Source organism: Engraulis encrasicolus, chromosome 11 (assembly GCF_034702125.1).
Source record: "Engraulis encrasicolus isolate BLACKSEA-1 chromosome 11, IST_EnEncr_1.0, whole genome shotgun sequence".
Taxonomy (NCBI): Eukaryota; Metazoa; Chordata; class Actinopteri; order Clupeiformes; family Engraulidae; genus Engraulis; species Engraulis encrasicolus.
Genome location: NC_085867.1, coordinates 37322905 through 37345121, shown reverse-complemented (window position 1 = coordinate 37345121; position 22217 = coordinate 37322905). Strand labels below are relative to the sequence as shown.

General features: G+C 42.4%; 2 protein-coding genes across 2 annotated transcripts in view; one reads left to right on the top strand and one right to left on the bottom strand.

Annotated features, from left to right (window-relative positions):
• slc27a6 (solute carrier family 27 member 6) overlaps positions 1–6963 on the bottom strand; it is a 41942-nt gene extending 34979 nt beyond the window's left edge. Inside the window, exons 1-3 of the mRNA XM_063210541.1 lie at positions 6196–6963; positions 4446–4655; positions 2364–2522 (exon numbers count right to left, since the gene is read on the bottom strand). Of these exons, the coding sequence (XP_063066611.1) occupies positions 2364–2522; positions 4446–4655; positions 6196–6682 (856 nt within the window). The 5' untranslated portion in view covers positions 6683–6963. The remainder of the gene's footprint in view (positions 1–2363; positions 2523–4445; positions 4656–6195) is intronic.
• A 5065-nt stretch (positions 6964–12028) lies between these two features.
• LOC134458307 (long-chain fatty acid transport protein 6) overlaps positions 12029–22217 on the top strand; it is a 21601-nt gene continuing 11412 nt past the window's right edge. The window contains exons 1-7 of the mRNA XM_063210540.1: positions 12029–12555; positions 13377–13586; positions 16637–16795; positions 17626–17750; positions 18283–18477; positions 19010–19100; positions 19289–19487. Of these exons, the coding sequence (XP_063066610.1) occupies positions 12078–12555; positions 13377–13586; positions 16637–16795; positions 17626–17750; positions 18283–18477; positions 19010–19100; positions 19289–19487 (1457 nt within the window). The 5' untranslated portion in view covers positions 12029–12077. The remainder of the gene's footprint in view (positions 12556–13376; positions 13587–16636; positions 16796–17625; positions 17751–18282; positions 18478–19009; positions 19101–19288; positions 19488–22217) is intronic.

The window sequence follows — 22217 nt, the reverse complement described above, 5'->3', positions numbered from 1 at the left end:
TTTTTATCAGAATTACTGGCATGTCAACTTGTTTTATCTTTTCTCAAAGTCATTTATCAGCCGGAAAGCAGGCTTATCCAACAGCTTTTCTGCCCTTTTCTCTAATAATACAGAATATCTGGGCATTTTATACACTGAAACATCCCTGTACGTCAACAAAAGTATGGAACGCTTTAAAAGTGATTGATAGGACTTTGCTACCCTAATACAACAATACTAAGAAGTTAAACAGAGCTTTAGTAATACATTAAAACTTAGTCATTGCCATCCTGGTCAACTTAAAACAGAGGCCATGCCTTGAGAGTTTAAAGGAAATGTCAATACCAATCACAAGTATTCTTAAAACCACAGTTGAAACTTGAGTACCTCTACCTTTATTCACAAGCACCCGAGAGACTCCCCTTGGCAACAGCTTTGCTTGGTTGCCTAGTAACTTATGCTGTGAGACTGGTGTGAGAAATTATCATGTAGCTTCTAATTGAGCTCTAATGTGTCTGGGAAAATTACCGTCGTCACCTCACCGGTTTACGCGACACAAAAGCTCTCCAGATAAAATGAGAACAAAAATGGACATGCAAATAAGAAGGGAAATGTTTCTTCAATGGCAAAAGTGTTACATACAATGGAATTTGAAGCAGCGCATAACTCAGCACATCTAAATGTATAACGATGCCTGGAATGCAATACGCCGACTCTACCCCACATATTTCCTGAATACATTAAGTAGTGGGGATATTTATTACACAACCGAACACAGCCTTGGGAAAATATAGAGAAGAGGATAATAAAGATATCAGTTGCATTTACAATTTCCTTTTGGGGTGAGCAATTCAGCCCACACATCCAGGAATCCTGATATTTGCCCTTAAAGGATAACTCCAGCCAATTTTAACATGCAGTTGTAATGCTCACACTACCCTGGACTTGTCAGTACCTGAGATTTTTTTTTCAGAGATCCTAGTCAATGTAATGGGGGCAGGTGTTTGTTACATTTCAAAAAAACATTTTTATTTTATTCCCAAAAACATCCACAAGGTTATGCAACATCAGCAGACAACTAGCAAACAGCAATATCTTTTGGGAAAATATTTGGAGTAGGCCTTTTAAAATGTAAACAAAAGCTGCCCCCATTAGAATATTAGCTCATATTTCGGAAAGGGCTGAGCCAAAAAATGCAGCATCACCGGGTACTGACAAGTAAAGGGTAGCGTGAGCAATACACCAGCATATTGAAATTGGCAGGAGTGCTCCTTTAAAATGGGATTCCACACTACAAACAATATTTGTTGTCTCAACTTAACTTAATCAAGCCATCATGTTGCTTTCACTGAGTCAGAGCTTTCATAGGCTTTTTCCCACATACAGTATTTTCCTCTTTTTATGCTTTTTGGGGGCTTTTTGCCTATATTCTTGAAAGGACAGTGAAGGACAGACAGGAAATGTGCAAGGAGAGAGATGGGGAGGGATCGCCAAATGACCCATGCTGGAATCGAACCCGGGTCGCCGGCAGTATAGTAGTCTAGTGGCCTACCGTTACAGCCATTGCTATGGTGTGATGGATAAGGAGTTCCCTCAACATGACAATAGCACATCTGCAAGAAGCCAGCAAGTCCTCTTTACCGTGCAAATCAGCAGAAGCCTACAGATGTGAAAGATGCAAATCTAATGGAAATCTTTTGACTACGCATTCCTTTTTAAAATATCTTTTTTATCAACCTCTTTTGGATTAGTTGTAGCTCCATTTTGGATTAGTTAACCTGCCTGAGTGACTTTTTGGGAAAGGCCTACAAGAAGAGCATTGTAATAGTCAACAGTCATCCTCATGAATTCCAGTTCCAGTGAATTCCAGTTTTTGCCCTCTGGTTCCCATTTTAAATATCCATTAGCACAGGGAACGCAGATAGTCATGTGTCGTGAGCATATAAACTTTTTTATGTATCCTCAGTCTGTACTGTAAGTTACATATTTGTTTCTCCACCTTACTTTTATTATTTTAAAATATTTTATGTGTTTCTTATATTTTGAAGTGTGACTGTGTGTGAGAAGTGTACTACTATTGCACAACAATTGCCCATACTGTGACAAATAAAGCTGCTGAACTGAACTGAACTCCTCTACAGGCAATAAAAGCATAGCAAAACCTCCGTAGTACCCTTGGTCATGTCTGCAGGAAAAAGAAGCATAACAGAACCTGTGTGTACCCTTAGTCAACCAGACAACTTGAAAAAACTCTGCACACTGACCATTTCGCTGTTTTTCTTTAATGAACGACGTTTCGGTACTAGACATTCATCAGGCAATCTCTCAGCCCTTAGTCAACCAAAAAGGAATTGTAAGCATAACTTCAAAACTCCAGCACGTACCCATTTCAATGGTGCCCCCGATGCCCACCAGAGAGGCGGCGCTGTGGTAGAGGGGCAGGGGCGTGTAGATGACGTCGTCTGCGTTGCCCCCGTACGCCCAGAAGCCCCCCGCTGCCTTCAGGGACTGCAGGTGAGTGATCACGGCTGCCTTGGGGAGCCCTGGAGAAAAGCCAAACACAAAACACACACGCACACACACGCACGCACGCACACACACACACAGGCATGAATGCATGTACGGACGCATACACACACGCACACGCACACACACAAAACACACACACACACAAGAATGTAGGGACGCATACATGCACACCCACAAACAAACGAACGCACGCATGCACACAGGCACACACATACAGTACATGCTCACACACACACACAACACACACGCTTACACGCACACGCACACGCACACACACACACACACACGAATGCATGTAAGGACGCATATACACACAATCAAATGGTTGATCCATGTGACCTTTCAACAGGAGAAAAGGCAAATGAGCTTGAGCAAAGGCTTAGCGGAGCAGCTAAAGCAGCTGTATGTGCCACTGATATCATGACTCTGAAGCAGATTTCTAGTCCCGATTTACCTACTGACAGATGCCCGTCAAAAGCAGGGGGAAAGCCATAGTCATCCATGGCCATCAAGGAGTCATCCATTACCTTCTAAAATGATGAGTCATCCACCTATTTTTTGAGTGCACTAGGTATGGGACTCGATTTTCAAATATTCGAATATTCGATATATATTAGAATTTATTATAATAGTCACTTCAGAATTCCTAAATTCAAATGCAGATCCCACATAAATATTCTGCATGTGCCTCCCTTTCTGTGTTACAGTAAGTGACAGTGAAACTTAGTACAAAGTGTCATTAAAGTTCTACTTTTTCTTCGAAAATATAAATGAATCTTTAAGTCTTAATTACCACACACGCGCGCAAACACACACACACACACACACACACACACACACACACACACACACACACACACACACACACACACCACTACACCCTCGTCTGAAAGTGTTTTGAGTTCATTTATTTGTAGTCATCAGCAACATTCCTAGCCACTTGTTTGTTATTGGCGCTCAGTGTACCAAATCATACGCCCATTTATAAAAGTCCAGCTTCAAACTCTCATAGTCCTCGGTCCCTTCATTCATTAGAATAATTGCATAACGCCCAACCAATGAATGAAATGCTTGAAGACAGAAAACACTGGGCCTCTCTGTAGTTTAATTCAAGGGTTAGAGAAAATTAATTAGTGGATAATAACTACCGGTAGTGAAATGTTTTGAAGGTATTTCAAATGCTTTGATGTACTTTAACTCCTTTATGCAGAACCTCTATTATAATCTGGTTGTTGCCAAAATGATAATGTCCAAGTCTTAATCTGTTATTTAAGACCCTGAGTGAGGTCATTTCCCCTGCAAACATCTGCCAGAGTCCCATCTTTAGGGAACCCATCTGCACCAACCAACTACAGCATAATGTGTTTTAGAAATTCTCGAATTCTCGTCTCCAGAAGCAAAGGCTTTGGATGAAACCTCATGGGTGATTCTGCCCCTTGAGGCACAGTTAGGTTGGAAGCCATTCTTATGGGGTCTGCCTCTGTAACGGAGGCCAATTAGCAGAGTGTGGCGTAGAATGGTAGTAAACCTCCCTCCCAAAGCCTCAATACAGTGCGGCAGCGTTGAGCTATTGGACCGGCCCTTTAACTCAGCGGTCTCGTAATGTGACTCCCATTGCCGAACCAATGTAGTTGACGAGGTGGCAGGTTTGCATTCCCGAGGGGGACGAACCGTGCGGGAACACCTCCGTCACACCTCCACTGAGCAACAACAAGCTAACAGGTGGAAATTGGACACCATACTCGTTATTCACAAGGTTTCTCAGCCACAGGGGAGGGTGCAGGGGAGCACTGATGCACCTTTCCTCATCTAACTGAACGTAGATGTGTAGAATGAAAAATGTGCACTGGGTTGCCACCACACATGCAATGCTTTAATGCAATTATTTGCCATCACAGCACCTCTGTCTCGAGAGTCTTCAAAACGCTCAGACTAACCAGTGGTTCCGGAGGTGAAGATGTAGAGGTTTGGCGACTTGAGAGAGGAGACGGCGCGGCGCTCGGCTGCCACCGGCTTGTCTGAGGCGTCCTCCAGCTTGTCCGCCAGTGTGTGGACGCCAGGGTAAGACGTCTCCTTCTTCATCGCCCATACTGTGATGTTGTCCTCCTGAAGGTTGGGGAGGATGTCCTCAAGGGTGTCCAACAGATCTAAACATGACACACACACAGTACAGGACATACATAAACAACATTAACAAGTCCAGCAAGACGGCTGACATAAAAATAGAAAAACAGGGGGAGGTTAAACATCTTGACTAACTGATTTAAAACATTTTAGCATTATGCATATCCACTGTCCATTTCTAAGCCCAGATTTCCTTAGCCATTCCGTTCTGAGATTGTAATATGAGCAGAATCATGATCATATTTCAGACAGTGGTTTCCTCAAACACGGCAGACTAATGTATCAAGCTTACATCAGGCCTACAATATGTTGAAAGTATGGTGATACAATCCATACTTTCGTTCATTTTTTTAGCTCATATTGTCAATACCCGCAGGGAGATAGTAGGCCTATGTCCAAGGCAAATTAACACATTGGTGTAAGTGTTATTTCGCCAAAAAGCCTTTTTTAGCCATGCGTCACAATTTTTCCCACACCACATGAGTCTTATCTGAATAGAGCAGACTCCAACTGGCAGTGCTGGCAGATGATGCCCAGTGACAATTTCTGTTGCCATGGCAATGGTATGGGGGAAACCAAAAACAATCTATCAGGGTAGCCTCTAATAGTCAGTCTACAATGTGTCATGTTAATGTTTGTGACATGTTTATGACAATCAGTGCATGTTTCAACCAGAGGACCTTCAATAACTTAAACGTTTCCACACATATTAGAATTGTGATTCTTGCATATCTTGCATGCACATGCAGGTCTAAAAACAAAACCCAGGAGGACCACTGTGTTGGGCTGAAAGGGACTAGGCCTACTCAGTTGCACTACTCAGGCTGTTCTTTTGCCCATCGCTAAGACAAACGTGATTTGCAACCATGACAACAGGTTTAGAAGCACGTGAAGAAGGAAATGAGATAACTCCTAGGAGGAAACCCAGCCATCTGGGTCAGGAGGGCGTGTGTTCTTCCTATAAGAGTCGTCTCAAAGGAATGTCAAGGCGCAAGGCTATGTTTGTCGCCTGTAAGGGCTGGTTTTTCAGGATTCACTGACTGTACCCTAATAGTGATGTCCTAATAGAGCATAACTGGGCTTGGTCAGACAATACAATGGGCTACAGGTTGATTGAACTGTGTGAAAGCTGTCAACTAGGTTACAATCACCGTTTGTACAATAGTTCTACAACTCAGACAGGCGCAAAGGTGTACAGTAGCCTATTCTGACCAGGCGCGCGCGCGCACTACTATTTTTAAGTGGACTGTTCTAGCACTGCCATTTTTAGATGACAGCGTAGCGATGTCACCCAGGATAAACACACACACACACCCTTTATCCCCACGTGCGTTTCTAGAAGCTACATAGCACATATACCACTAAATGCAGTCGAAGGAAGAACTGCGTGGATAGTGGCCTTTTTTATAAACATAGGCGACAGGTGGAACAAGGTATTTAAGGCAGTGCATCCATATGGCGAGTCTAAAAATAGGTTGGGTAATTAGTCCTGGTGGAGAAGACAGCTATTTCTGGATATTTGGTTTTCTCAATGTTTATGGTAAAGTAACATAAGATGCCTACCTGCTCCAACAATCAGAACTTTGGCACCGCAACAGTTGAAACAATGTAACACTGATCTCGACTTAATGTTTATGTTAAGGAACGCCACGGAACATCCAAGTTTGCTCAGTCCAAACCAGACAGAAACGAAGTCCGGTTCGTTGCTCATTAACATGGCAACGGTGTCTCCCTTCTTTATGTTTCCCTGTTCGGCAAACACCTGTGCCACCTTGTTGCTTCGCCTATCGATGTCTTGATAGGTAAAACTGGCCCCCTCATAAATAAGAAAGGTCTTGTTGGGAATCTCTGCAGCTTGTTCAATGAATCTGTCGATGACAGTCACCACTCTCTTGGTCAGTTTGTATATTTCCAAGCGGATGCCATATCGTATTATTTTCAGCAAAAAGAAGAGATCGTTCCAAAAGTAAGGAAAACGAAGTCTCTGTGCAACGTGCACCGAAAAGATGCCCGCCAACAGCGCTGTCACCCATGTCACCGGAGAGAGCATCACTGCCGCTTGACTCCAACAAAAAACCCTCCGAATATTTCAAGATGACCGCGCAAGATGACTAAACCGTTTCATGAACTTCTTGACGTGTATTTCACATCGTCCGTTGTTTGACACTCCACTACTGAATGTGACTTGAAAGAAGACCGTGAGGGAGCAGATTGCCATTCGTACTACTTATGTATCGTGTCATGTGACTCTTGTTGTACAACCGCCCTCGAAAGTGGGTGTGTCCAACAAACCATGCCTTCTTTGTTTTGAATGTGACAGGAGTATTCCATCCATGAGCATTGTAAATAGATCACAGCTTCAATGTCAGTGCGGCAAAGATGACTTTCCCTATCCATACAGACTTGAATAGACAGAGAAACTGGCATGCATCTGTTAGGACAGTGACAGTGTCCTTCCCTAAAAGCATGTCAGGAGGACTGTTGGCAGCAATGGCCAATGTTGCAAAACAGATTTTCAGTGGCACGTGGGTAATCTAGTTATGCCCTCTAGAGCTGGGAGTCAGATATTCAGTCAGTCAGGCATCTTTCCACAAAAGACTCACCTTCAATTTTTAAGAACTGAGAGCATCACCTCACTGCACCTCTGCTCTTTTATCACATGATTTACTTCAATAATAGTCTTTTGAAAGCTGAATGACTTTTGTATGTCTTCTGAATGACTGCTCTCTGCACAGCATCAGCTGATTAATGAAGGAGTAGGCCCTAGGTCATTTATTCAACTTTGGGATGGAGTGACCGGGTATGGTCTTTATATGAAACGTGTAGGAGAATGTAACGTGTTGGATGACCCCTGATTTTGATTATCTGTACTAGATAAATATAATAATAATAATAATAATAATAATAATAATAATAATAATAATAATAATAATAATAATAATAATAGGCTAATAATAATGAAATCTTTGCCCATATTCTGTCGTGCTAAACCATAACATGCAGTAATAGTAAAAATGATAGGCCTACTGACTTGAAGAAATGGGAAATGTCTCCCTGTTTCCCTGTTTAGGAAAACTCAGGGAAATCTCCCTGTCTGACTTTCTCTGAGGCCTGGTCACCCTACCCTGGGAAAGTCCTGTGATCTGTGCCATCTGTTCTCACTCAGCGTTGTGTTAGCCGAGTGTTTTTGTTCCTGTTTAGCCTTACAGGTCTAGAGTTACGTGACTTGTATTTACTCAAGTCGCCACTCTGACAGTGCCCATTGATCGCTGTGGAGTCACAGGGCCTCCCCAGGTAGATGCCGCATTATCTCAGCTCCTCTCTCTCATACAAACACACACAGTCCCAGGGGGAGCCACTAGAGCAGTCGTTCGCAACCTTTTTTTGAATCAACGCCCCCCTGGACCTCATCATAAGCCTACCAACACCCCCTTGACCTCACCATAAGCCTGCCAACACCCCCCTTAATATAAAAAAAACCACTTAGCATTGTCCCTTGTCAGCTGTATTCTTCTCAATACAGGGCTCCCCAATGCCCCCTGGAGGGCTGTAGAGCCCCCTTTGAGAAACGCTACACTAGAGTGTTGCCACTCAGGTCACTGATTGTCTTTGGTCAGTCTTGTGTATTCTCTGCATTATATCATTATATCATTGTGTCTTGTCATTTTGAAAGTGAAAGTGAAAGCCCAACTGGAAAACTCCTACTCCCATTGTAATTGTGACACAGCACTCCACACGTGGAACAAGTGTTCACTGCACACAACTAAATTGCATTCATGCCTCACCTGTGCAAGGGGAAAGCCCCTTATGGCACCTCAAGGGAGCAGTGCGGCAGGACGGTACCATGCTCAGGGGCCGGGTACCTCAGTCATGGAGGATGATGGGGGAGAGCACTGTTTAATTACTTCCACCAACCTGGCAGGACGGGAGTTGAATCGGCAACCTTTGGGCTACAAGTCTGACGCCCTAGCCGCTTACCCATGATTTAATAGATTTAGCGAAATTAAATTGATTACACCAGACAAAAGAGCAAAAGACATAAGAACCAAAATGGAAATTAGCTTTTTTTGGTCATCCCTTTGACAGAAAGTGTCAGGTTTCATATTTACAATTTTGGCATTTATCTTACTCTTCTTCATGTGCCAATTAAAAAAAAAAAACAGTAATCAATCAATAGTCAATCAATCAACGAGTCCCATAAGGTGTCTGCCAATTTGAAAGGATGAGGCGGTAAATAATTTGAGACCTCTGGTGTAGACAAAGTAGACAACAGTCTTGCCAGAGATGCCTCAGCCATGGCTGTCGAAGCCTTTATTGTAGCGCTCCCTAGTGGATTAAAATGGTAAATGTTTTTCAACTTTCATATTCAACAGGTTACCTGAACTAAAATTGCCAGTGAACTGTATTTTATGTTACTTATGTAGCAATATATAAGACTATGTGAATGCAGGTTGCCATTGTTGAAGAAGTTTCATTAAAACATTCAGCATAACCTGGATGACTAATGGCCACATTGTGTGTGTGTGTGTGTGTGTGTGTGTGTGTGTGTGTGTGTGTGTGTGTGTGTGTGTGTGTGTGTGTGTGTGTGTGTGTGTGTGTGTGTGTGTGTGTGTGTGTGTGTGTGTGTGTGTGTGTGTGTGTGTGTGTGTGTGCGCGCGCATGCATGCGTGCCTGTGTGCATGCATGCGTGCGTGTGTGTGTGTGTGTTTGTGTGTAGGGACAACGACAGATGACTTTGTCCCTGTGAGCGTGCGCTGTTGTGTGTGTGTGTGTGTGTGTGTGTGTGTGTGTGTGTGTGTGTGTGTGTGTGTGTGTGTGTGTGTGTGTGTGTGTGTGTGTGTGTGTTTGTGTGCGTGTGTGCATGCGTGCATGCGTGTGTGTGTGTGTGTGTGTGTGTGTGTGTGTGTGTGTGTGTGTGTGTGTGTGTGTGTGTGTGTGTGTGTGTGTGTGTGTGTGTGCTGTGCTGTGCGTGTGTGCGTATGTGCGTGCATGTGTGTGTGTGTGTGTGTGTGTGTGTGTGTGTGTGTGTGTGTGTGTGTGTTTCTTCTGGCATCTACGTCTGCTTTTTATACCTTTCTGCAAACGGCCCACTTATATCCATTTAATGTCTGCACTGAAGAGGGTACTTTCACTCTCATTGTGAATATGTGTAGTGTAAATTCAAATTGTACATGTTAATAGTGACAATAAAATGTGTCCTAATCTATTCGGTAATGGACAAGTTGCCGATTGAAGTTTTTGAAAAATAAGTTTGTGACAAATCTTGATGCATCTCCATTATGCATCGAAATACTAATCTAGATTGATCTTTTTTCTTTTATAATGCGATTTCTAATGCTTTACCTTACCCGGGATTTATGCTAACTGAGAAGTGATCATACTCTTTGGCATAAGCATTTTTACAGAGATTCCCTAGAAAAAAATATATAGTTTATGTCACCATCAAAAACATTAAGCATTGCTATGTTTGTTTCCGACACTTATAACACATCAAAACTAATATGGCATACAGGGCATTTCCCCGGTAGGCCGACAGTCCTCAGGGGGCAATGCTGCTAATGTTTTTCCATATAGGGACCAGCCCACATTTTTCAGAGCGGGACACATTGGTACATCTCCAATATACAAACGTAGACCGTGGACAGAACCAATCAGGATGTACTATGAAAATGGCCAGTGTAGTGTATGTGTGAGCTCAGTCTAGCCCTACTGGCAGGAAAGGCAACGTTGTGGGTCTAGTACAGTAGGCCTTAATGCTACGTGCTATTTTTGGGGCCCCTCTCATAGCGCCTGTGGGATGAGGAGGAAGGAGAGGAAGGAAGGAAGTAGTGAAAACAGCAGACTGATCTTGGGGACATGTAAATATGAATTCAAATATTTGATCAAAACGCGATGAATCACTTGGATAGGGCCATTGTGCAAATACACCACAGTAACCATTTGTTTACACAGCAGCTACTGCTTCCCCAAAGGCGTGAAGGCTTAATGTTATGCTAAGCTTATATATGTACTGACAATTATGGCCTTGCAGAGTAAAAAAAAAAGAATATGTGTCATAGTTCATGGTGCTCAACAGAAAGGTTTACCATCTACAAGGGCAGCATATGACCGAATTAGTGTAAGCACCGAATAAAGTGATGGGATAGAATAGGAGACAAATACTGTTTGCAATTTGGATTACATGAAGGGCTTTATTAATTGCTCTAAATCTAAAACTAAATCTAAAACTTTTGACATGTACTGGTAAATCAAGACTTAGGCCTACTAAAGACGAAAGCCAAAACACTATCAATGAAACGTGTACAACGAACCTTCTTCAAGGTTAGAACTTTTGCTCTAGGCCTATTACAACAGCTATTGCAAACAGACATGTTCAGAGCAGTAGGCCTACCTGCTCCTGGTAATTAGTTGGGGTAGGTGAAAACAACAATTCGGCACAATTGGTGTGGCTGTGGCATATTGGTTAGGGAGATTGGCTTAAGATCAGAGGGTTGCAGGTTCAAATCCCACCCATACTTCTCCCTACACCTCCATGGAGTGATTTTGAGCATACTGTTCCTCCCGATACTTAAACCCTGAACATTTTTGTAGGCATAACTTGCATTGAATCTTCAGATAAGTGGGATGTAGGGGCCTAATATAAATTATTCAGTAGGCCTATAATAAATGAAGAGTAATAAATTGCATAACACTCAGTTAGACAACCAACAAGTCTTCAATCTCAAAGTTTTGCCATAGTCCACCTTAAAGGGACAGTTTGGTCAATTTCAACATGCAGTTGTAATGCTCACACTACCCTGGACTTGTCAGTGCCTGAGATTTTTTTTTCTTCTTCTTCAGTCGTTTCCGAGATCCTGGTCATTGTAATGGGGGCAGCTCTTTGTTTACATTTCAAAAAAACATTTTTATTTATTCCCAAAAACATCCAAAAGGTTATAAAACATCAGCAGACAACTAGCAAACAGCAGTACCTTTTGGGAAAATATTTGGAGTTGGCCTATGTTTCATTTTTTAAAAATGTAAACAAACGCTGCCCCCATTAGAATTGCTCATATCTCGGAAAGGGCTGAGCCGAAAAATGTGGCATCACCAGGTACTGACAAGTCAAGGGTAGCGTGAGCAATACAACCGCATGTTGAAATTGACCAAACTGTCCATTTAACTCAATACAGAGGCCCATAGTGCCAGGACAAGGCATTCAAAATGGTCATTAGTCAGTGCTGTTATTTATTATGGGAACACTTGGACAGGTTATGCGGCCCCATGTCGCAACTTGCTATTCTGCATTTGTCAATGGAGCGCTAAAGGATTGGAGAAAACCTTCCATTTTGAGCATGCGCGCTGCACGTGCAGGCATTTAAATATAGGGGTAAAGCTCACTGGATCTAGACTTTCACAGAGCGAGGTTATCATAAGCGGTACACTCCCTCCTGAAGTATCCTACAATGTTGACGTGGGTGTTTACCACCATTGCGACTGGATTATTGACACTTGTGGCTTTCCAACGGATGTTTTACCCTTATTTTTGGGATGATCTGATTTTTTACTTAAAACTGCGAAAGGTCGGGGCAGCTGTGAAGTCGCGGATGAAGAGCGGGGTTATCACTTATCTCGACTGTTTTGTAAGCCAGGCAAGGAAAACTCCGGGCAAACCCTTTATTGTTTTTGAGAGCCAAGTCCTTACATACGAAGACGTTGATGTGAGGAGCAACAAGTTTGCAAACGTGTTTAAAAACGAGGGAGACTTGAAACAAGGAGACATTGTTGCACTTTTGATGAGCAATGAACCCGACTTCATATGCGTTTGGTTCGGACTGTGCAAGCTGGGCTGTGAGGTTGCGTTCCTCAATTTTAACATCAAATCGAAGTCTTTTCTTCACTGCTTTGAAAGCTGTGGGGCTAAAACCCTCGTCGTAGGATCAGGTATACGATGCTATAATAACGTGAGCTTCCATTATGACAGAGTGCTGATTCTATTCTCACTGATTAGGTAGCCTATATTGTACAGCCATTGTTGTCAAAACATGAAAATATGTCGCCATCTGTTGGGAAGCCAAGACATGGAGATTCTGATTGCAGCCTGTCAAAACTTGTTTTCAAGTTGCCTGTCATAGGCTGTGCAGTCTTTCTTGGGCTATTTCCAGCCACCATTGTCTTTATTTTGTTGGGAATATTCATTTAATTGTGCCATTTTTTTTATGGCACATTTTATGAAAAACACATCTTTACAGAAAAAGATTCGACATTGTCACACAAAAACTAGATGTTATGGGCTGAATCAGTTCCTTCAACTGCCATCAGTCAGTGGATCCAATAGGTATTTTGAAATGTATCCTTACTGTATTTGTGCTTTTTGCGTTCCCTTCATGTAGACCTGTACCTCTGACACACACACACACACACACACACACACACACACACACACACACACACACACACACACACACACACACACACACACACACACACACACACACACACACACACACACACACAATTATTCATCACATCTATTGTATTGTATAACACACACCACAATACAACTCCTGCGTTTCCCAGCACGTGGACATTTTGTGACCATTTTGTACACCCCTTCTCCAGCCTACCCTTAGCCAGAGATGTTGTGTGTGCTCATTCTACTGTCAGTATGTTACAATAGTCAGAGAGAATGGCAGCAATGGGAATAGGAGTAATAGGAGTAATAGGAGTAGATTTTTTTTCTGACCATCTTCTTCTCTCCTCAGATTTGGTTGACGGTCGGGAGGAAGTGCTAAGTAGCCTGAAGGCCAATGGCATTGCTCTGTGGGTCACTGCGAGCCACTCCACAGTGGAGGGTCTGGACACCTTACTGGACAAGGTGGAGGAGGCTTCAGCTGAGCCCCAGCCGGCTGTGCCGTCCTCCCCAGCCAAGCTCATGTCCACCTTCCTCTTCATCTTCACCTCGGGAACCACAGGTATACAATAGACTTTTTTTACTTCTTTTTTTTTTTTAGAATTTTTTTTTAGATTTTTTTATTATTAGAGTTAGATTTTTTGGGGGGCTTTTTTTTACATCTGAATTATTCAGATAGAACCGTGAGAGACAGGAAATAAGTGGGGAGAGGGAGAAACGGCCTTGGGACAGGAAGTAACAAAAACTACAAAAATATGCTTTAAGAAACACATGCACACTCTCTTTAACTACGCAGACAGACAGCAGCTACATGGAAAATGCAGTGAAATTGCAGTTGGTCAGACAAAATTGTCCATTGCTGTGCGGGCAGCTGGTCAGAGGTTTGCAGATTCAAATCCCACCCTTACCTCTCCCTACATCTCCATCCACGGATGAAGTGCCCTTGAGCAAGGCACCTAACCCCAGATTGCGCGAGGGACTGCAACCAATACCCTGTAAATGGCTTTGGATTAAAGCATCAGCAAAGTATAATGTAATGTAATGTAAGGTAATGCAAAAAAAAAAACAGGTGCATGCAGAATGCCCAAGAGTCATATTTTCTTTTACATTTTGTGCATATATTTTTTGCAATGCAGTAAATGCTTAAATTGTTTTTCTGTGCTCAAGGGTAAATAATGGAGTGCAATGCCTCTGCACTAGGAAATGCAAAGTGTAATCAGATGGGGAAAATTGTGCTGTATATTAAACTGCCTCTCCAGTAGGAAATACTAAGTGTGCTTGCCTTACAGCTGCAGACAGACCCTTATCCAGCAGATGATTTACTGTGTGATCATGCAACTCAAGTGAGACCTGCTTTCCTGAGATTCACTCAAGCCTCACAACGGCATTGTTTTTCTCTATTTACTGACATGCTATAGAAGACTCTTGCATTCTAACATGCTGGAGAGCTTGTACAGTCATGATTTAGAGACTATTTGTTGTTGTGAGTGCCGTTTGCCAATTGAAACTAAGAGAATAATTTCACAACATTTATTCGTGCTGAATGACGGTACCTTTTAATACTATAAATAATAATATAAATGGAAGCAACACACAGAATATGTTGAATGTAAGATTCTCAATAAATAGTGTTTTTTAATACTCCCACATAACATCCCTTAGCTTCGGTCTGGGGTTTGGAAAAGCAAAAACGTCCATGTTGTGATAGTGGCGTGTTGACCTTAACACATCACGTGTTTCCTTGGCAACGGTACTAAGATAACATTATGCATCAACAGCATGTAATGACAGGAAAGCATTATGGGACTATGGTACATTAGTGGCTAGAACAAACACACTTTTCCATGGCAAAAAACATTGGATTCAGACAGAAGTTCAGTTATTTATTTTCTACTTTTCTTCTTCTTTTTGGTGGTGAAATGAGGGTAGCTCCCACTGTAGCTCACTGTTAGAAGAGAAAACGAAAGAAAACGAAACAAAATGAAAATGCTATCATCGACTATAATGGTCAGATTGTGATTTCCTACTCATCTGCCCTGCCCTTCGTAATAGAAATGGATAAACTGGAACACCCTGAATAATACCAGTGTAGTAGCCTCTTGGCGTATACGCTTTTGCCTATGTGGTCCGCTCTCTCTTCAATGGAAAAACATACAGTAATTGCTCAAGTAGTTGAGCTGAAAAGACTACATCAACTACATCATAACAACATTGCTACGAGATTACTTAGATCCTCAAGTAATCGTTGAAGAATTGGTTATAACAATTTTGGTGTCAGTAAGGTTATAACAAAGGCTCTACACAAATGGGTTAAAAGACAGTCTTAATAACACATTACAACATGGTCAAATGATTCGGGTCATACGATCATATAGAAGGGTCTGTGTCCTAAGTGGTTTAAAGGTTTAGAAGATGTAAAAAGTAGAATTTGTTTGCATGAAATGAACCTGCATCATAAATTCACACTGCTTTGCCACCCTTGCTCCCTTTCAAAATCCCAATGCACTTGTGAGCCCCCACCCCTCCCCCCCACCTGCCTTTGCGAAGGTCTATAATAGTATGCTAATGACACATTTGTACTTCCATAGAAGACTTAAAATTAAGATTTCGTATGCATTTGTGAACTATAAGTCATAAATTCACACAATTTTGCCACCGTTGCTATATTCTAAAATCCCCAATGCAGTTGCAATGCCTCCTCCTTGAAGAGGCCCAGAATAGTCTCATAATATGAGCACTTGGGAAGTGTCCAAAAACAGAATATATTAAACACATCTGCCGCTCAATTACTGCCGTCTGGCAACGAGAGAGAATACTTTTAACAGCTTTGTTCAACACCCATATAAGTCAGTCTATTGCACTGTCATGAGGCCAGGCGCCCTCCTAGCGGCGTCCTTGGGGAACAGTAATTTGCGCTGTCAGAAACAATCCACTTGGTTTTATAAAGCGGGTAAATGTGTTCTGGATTAGCAGTGCTGCATCTACACTTATGGTTCTCAAAGTGTGGTCTGTGACATAGGCCTACCTTAAATGGTCTGCAAAGGGATTTCTACAAATGGAGTCAAGATTCTATTTTCAAGACAAGGTTGTGTAGGCTTTATTTGTGACATTATAAGTAATGACATATCTTAACTTGTTCTTTTAGTACAATCAGAAAATCCTGTGATGTATACTGTATTTAAAAAACATGTTTTATAAAGCTTGAACTGTAACATGAGTGAGCCTGTCGGTTCAGTTGACAGGTGGTCCCTAAAAAGTTTTTTTTTTTTTACAAAGTAGTCCTCGGTATGAAAAAGTTTGGGAAATACTGACGTAGTTTGTATACAAGTGCTCAGTCCCTCCCGTGCCAGTTTTCTCATATATGGTACAGCACTGTCCCAATGGAAATGGATGCTGGAAAAGCGGAAAGCGGCATGCAATAAATAAATGGGCACATTTTAATGAGAGTGCTACTGGGGATGGTACGGGTAGTTCAGGACACTTATACTTCTTGTTTTTTGTTTGTTTTGGCTGTAAATGCATTGATTATTGTGTTGGACTAGGCAGCATGCGGGCGAAAAAAACAACAGCCATCTAATCTAACAGGGTTTGTTTCCTTTTTCCACGTGCCAGGTCTCCCCAAGGCTGCGCGTGTGAGCCACATGAAGGCGGTGATGAGCATGGGTTTCCTGCGTCTGTGTGGAGCCACGGCCAGTGACAACATCTACGTCACGCTGCCCCTCTACCACATGGCAGCCTCCCTACTGGGCATCGGGGGATGCATTGACCTCGGTAGGGAATGATGGCAACAACAAACTCTTTTCTTTCTTTTTTTCTTTCTTAACTTCCTACGCTTCTGAGTTAAAACATGCTCTGCTATTACTGCTGCTACTGCTGATGCTCCTACTATTTTTGTATTTGAAACTACAGTATCAAGTGCTTTTAGAGAGGAACCATTTGAAACCACATACATGCAAAAACAGTACCAATTAGCTTTGAAGGTAATATATGTTTTAAAAGATACTATTTAAATACTTTTCACAAACGCCGGTGACGAGTGGAACATTTTAAATCAGAACACATGTAGACGACTTTTTGCACAGTATTTGCTCATACATGGTACGGCACACATAATACATGTTTCTGAGATCTGACTACTTAACAAACCTGAAAACATTTGTCTCCATATACTAAGAGATTGCTTAAATGGCTGTGTGTGTAGTACACACCCCAGAGTATATAGAGTATTTTAGTCCGTGCTGCTGCTGAAATGGAAGACAAAAAAACAACAACTGCTAGTCACACACACAATTCCTGGAAGTGCCCAAGAATGCCCTGGTTTGTAGTGATCGTAAGATAGCCGTCTACCAAGGCATGGCTTGCAGGCACAGCATTGACCGTAGCAAATGCATTGTTTTAGCAACTGTCTATGAATAAGAAAAACACATATGGATAATACCCAGGGGCCGATATACTTGTTACAATAACACTCTGGTATTCTTCAAACTTACTCTTGTTATTTTTGAGTTTTTGAATTTTTGCTCTGGCCATGGACAAATAAAATGGCAAGAAAGCAAAACAACAACAAAAAAATCCAAGACCCGCTTTTGTTCATCCCACAGGGGCCACTTGTGTTCTCAAGAGGAAATTCTCCGCAAGCCAGTTTTGGACGGACTGCCAGAAATACAAAGTGACCGTCCTCCAGTACATAGGGGAGCTTTGTCGATATCTCGTCAATCAACCCAAGGTGAACAAAATACTTCTGGAAGCACACAAGGGAGGTTATGTTTTCTGTTAGGTTTGTTGGTCTGTTGGTCTCAAATGGATTACAAAAGAACTTAAAGTAACACAAATTACCCTTTTTTAAATAGGGCCTATTGTTAGAAAATTGTTCATGGTGCTAAGAGACACTTGCTCTCTCCTGCAGTCTCTCCGCCTGGTCTCCAGCGTACAGGGTGTCCCAAATGCATACACAATTTAAATAAATCTTAAGTGTGTGTTTAAGTTGGGCATTTGTTTGCATTTACAGTGCATTGTCAGTATAGTGTGCATTTTCAGTGTGCAGAACATGAGTTTGAAAGTAGACATGAGTTTGAAAGGAGGTGTTAGCAAAACAATAAAATGATGTCCGGGAATTATATAACACCTAATCATAACATGGATTTTAAGTGTGTATACATCCTTTGGGACGCCCCTTGTATTTAATTCCGGAATGACTTGACTGCAGACAGCATACAGTAACCTTCTGATGGTGCTAATCTATCTTCAATGCTCGTTAGACAGAAGCAGAGACCTCGCACGGGGTTCGAATAGCCGCGGGGAGTGGTCTGAGAGCTGACGTTTGGAAGGAGTTTGCTAAGCGCTTTGGCAACATCCACATCCGAGAGGCCTACGGACTGACTGAGGCCAGCATTGGCTTTCTAAACTACACCAATGAAATCGGACCCATTGGGCGCGCTGGTTATTTCAACAAGGTAAGCAAGGGCGTGAGAGAGAGCTGGCGTTGTGCTCCCACGCTTTTTCACTCGCATCACATCCTGACTGGACAACACACCCTTCCTTGGAATTTCACAGAAAAGCAAAAAATTTATGTTTCACGACCGTTCTTAAGTTAGATATATGGTCGCACCTGAAAACATGGGCTGTGGTCTGCACATAGTAGGCCCCAAACTTGTTTGTCGTCATATACTGTACATGCTCTCACGGAGTAGATATTTTATGGTGGTAATATGCAGTGAGGCCCTGATGAATGTGCCCTGCCTGAAACCTTTGGAAAGATTTCAACTTCTTTGGCATTGAACTAAACTTTTTTTGTCAAAAATGTTCACTTTCACAACACTGTAATAGATGGCTAATAATTCATTTGAAATTTCACACATTTCTGCATGTCTTGTAAACAAATGTGTTGGCTTGATGCCTTCTTATGCCTTCTTTTTGTACTATATATTCCTCAGGATTAAAACATCTTCTAATTGTAATGTAGTGTAATGTACTCTTTATCCATAGCGGAACCTGCCGTTTGTCTTCTTGAGATGTGACCCCAACACTTATGAGCCAGTCCGCTCAGAATCAGGAAGATGCATAAGAGCAAACAAAGGTGAGGTTAGTTCGTCATGGTTGGTCTTCTGAAAACCAAGCCAAATCACAGCCGATGGTTCAAAGATATTTTACATCCTCTTCATGTATTCTCTCTGGTTCAGTCACTCATTAACTCATCTCTTGGTTCCCTTTTCTATGTGTGTCTCTTTTTCTCTCTTTTTCTTTCTCTCCCTCTCTCTTTTTAAGGGGAGACGGGTATCCTGGTGGCTCCCGTGTCTGCCATGAATCCGTTCCTGGGCTACGCGGGCAACAAGGAGATGTCAGAGAAGAAGCTTCTCCGGGACGTTTTCCAGGAGGGCGACGTCTTCTTCAACACCGGAGATCTCATGATGCAGGACCACAGGGACTTTGTCTACTTCCGGGACCGCGTCGGAGACACATTCAGGTACGGTAAAAATTGCTGATTCCAAAGAAAAGTTTTTTTCATTACTTTGCTACTACTATCCTTTTTTTTCTATGGCTATCTACAGTATGACTGTAATTACACATGGAAGACAGGCCCTTGTGGGGCATTCGTCTTAATGTGGAGCAGGCCAATTTTCACAGAGATCCAGGTTGTTATCTGTGGGAGGTAGTCGCTTCTCCTTTATAAGATTTTTTTTTTTTGAAAGGACAATGAGCATTAATTAACATGACCATAAAGATCATGTAAATGCGCTAGAATTTCTCAATTACTTTTTGGTGTCGGTTTACATTGAAGGCTTTTTGTTTTGTTTAGAAAGACTAGACACAGGCTGTTGATACTTAAAAAGAAACTCTGCTTGTGCCAGGGACAGCAGTTTAAAAGTGGTGTTAAAAAATAGGAAAATAGAGTTGACCTATTTTTTCAATTTTATCAATCGAATTTTCACCTCCGAGTATGTACAGTACCTTGTGTTGCTTTGATGCAGGCCAGCTGTTGCTGAGATGTTATGCAACATAATAATAATAATAATAATAATAATTGTATTTGTATAGCACTGTGTCATACAAGGCATGTAACTCAAAGTGCTTAACAAATGGGAAAAAACATTGTTAGAGATAGATTTGAAAGGAGAGGAGAGATAGATTTAAAAGGAGAGGTATAGAGGAGAGGCAGAAAAAGCAGGAAGGCAGAGGAAGAAGAGATAGACAGAGAATGTAGAGTCATAAGGTCAACGTAGGTTAGGACCAGGATTCTTAGATGTGTAAGGTCCATAGTGGCTGGGCCTATCATAGGTCATAGATAGTCACACAGAGATTGGGCGCTCAGGTGCGGCCCCTGGTGGCATCAGGGGTGAGGAAAAAAAACTCCCTTTCGCTTGATTCATAGTTTGTGAGGGGGAAAAAAGCTCAGTGAGGTCTGAGAAAAAAGACCCCCTGTAGTCAGGAAGAAAACCTCAGGCAGAGACCAGCGGCCACCTAGGGGAGCCCCCCTGCCAGGGCTGGATTGCGAGTAGTAAGGGCGCTGCGGCGGCTGGGACACTATGACGTCTTGGCAGCTAGGAGTTGGCAAGGATGAAGAGGTGGGTCTTCAGCTGCTTCTTAAAGGAGTCGACGGAGGTGGCTGATCGGATCTCGAGGGGAGGGTGTGTTCCATCTCTTGGGCGCATAGCAGGCAAACGCGGCGTCGCCGATCTTCTTCTGCGGGGGGTGGGGGTCCTTAGCAGCTTGGCATCAGTGGACCTGAGAGCTCGAGCAGGCCAGGGGCATAAAAAGAGAGCATGTCTGAGATATAGCTAGGGGCAAGTCCATTTAATGCTTTTAAATACTGTGAGCAGAATCTTAAAGTCGATTCTGTATGAGACAGGTAACCAGTGCAGGTCTGCCAAGACAGGAGAGATGTGCTCTCTCATTCTGGTTCTTGTTAGGATTCTTGCCGCAGAATTTTGAATGAGTTGCAATTTGTTGCAATTTGTCAATTAATTTTTTTGGGAGACCAGAGAAGAGAGCATTGCAGTAGTCTATCCTACTGGTGACAAAGGCATGAATAAGTTTCTCAGCGTCTTGTTGACATTTCTAAGATGGAAAAAAGCAGATTTTGTTATCTTGTTGATGTGAGGCTCAAAGCTCAAATCCGAGTCTATGACCACACCTAGGCTAGTAACCTTATCTTTAATGTGTATGCTTAGGTCACCTAGGCTTGAGTGGAGTTTTGCACGTTTTTTCTTAGGCCCAATGAGCAACACTTCAGTTTTATCTTCATTTAATGTTAGGAAGTCACTGTTCATCCAATCTGTGATGGCAGACATGCATTTAGTCAAGGCATGGAATGGCAGTGGTTTGGCTAGGCTCGACAGAGATATATAGTTGAGTTGTCATCGGCATAGCTATGAAAATCAACATTGTGCTCTTGATGATGGAGCCCAGGGGAAACATATAGAGAGCAAAGAGGAGAGGGCCCAAGCAAACTACCCTGAGCAACTCCAAAAGGCAGATCATACTTGTTGGAGACGTATTCTCCGATGGTGACAAAAAAACTGTCTTCCTGTAATATATGTTTTGAACCACTCTAAGACGTGACCGGACAAGCCTACCCAAGATTCAAGGCGGTCAATTAGTATGTTGTGGTCTATCGTGTCAAAGGCGGCACTGAGGTCGAGGAGGATAAGTGCTGAAACTTTGTTTGCGGCAGTGTTGAGCCTAAGATCACTTATTATTTTGGTTAGTGCTGTTTCGGTGCTATGGTTGGCTCTAAAGCCTGATTGGAATTTTTCCAAGATATCATTCCAGCCAGATGTTGATTAAGCTGTTTAAATACAACTTTTTCTAGTACCTTGCTTATAAAGGGGAGGTTTGATATAGGTCGGTAGTTGTTTAAAGAATTCTGATCTAAATTTGTCTTTTTTAGGAGTGGCTTTACCATGGCTGTTTGAATGAGCTTGGAAAAATGCCTTGTAAGTATAGAGGTGTTAACAATTTGCAGTAAAGGTGCTGCTAAGCAACCGAGTACGTTTTTTAGCAGATATGTGGGGATCGCGTCAAGGCTGCAGGTAGACTGCTTACTTTCCCTGACTATTTTACAGAGGTCGTCCTCTGTAATTGGACAAAACTTTTGGAAGCTCTCAGGTCTCCTAGGGGGGTTTAACCCTCCCCTCGGTGTATCGCCTGAGTGGGCGACAGAGGTTGCTGCGTTTCCACCTTGGATGCCTTCTCT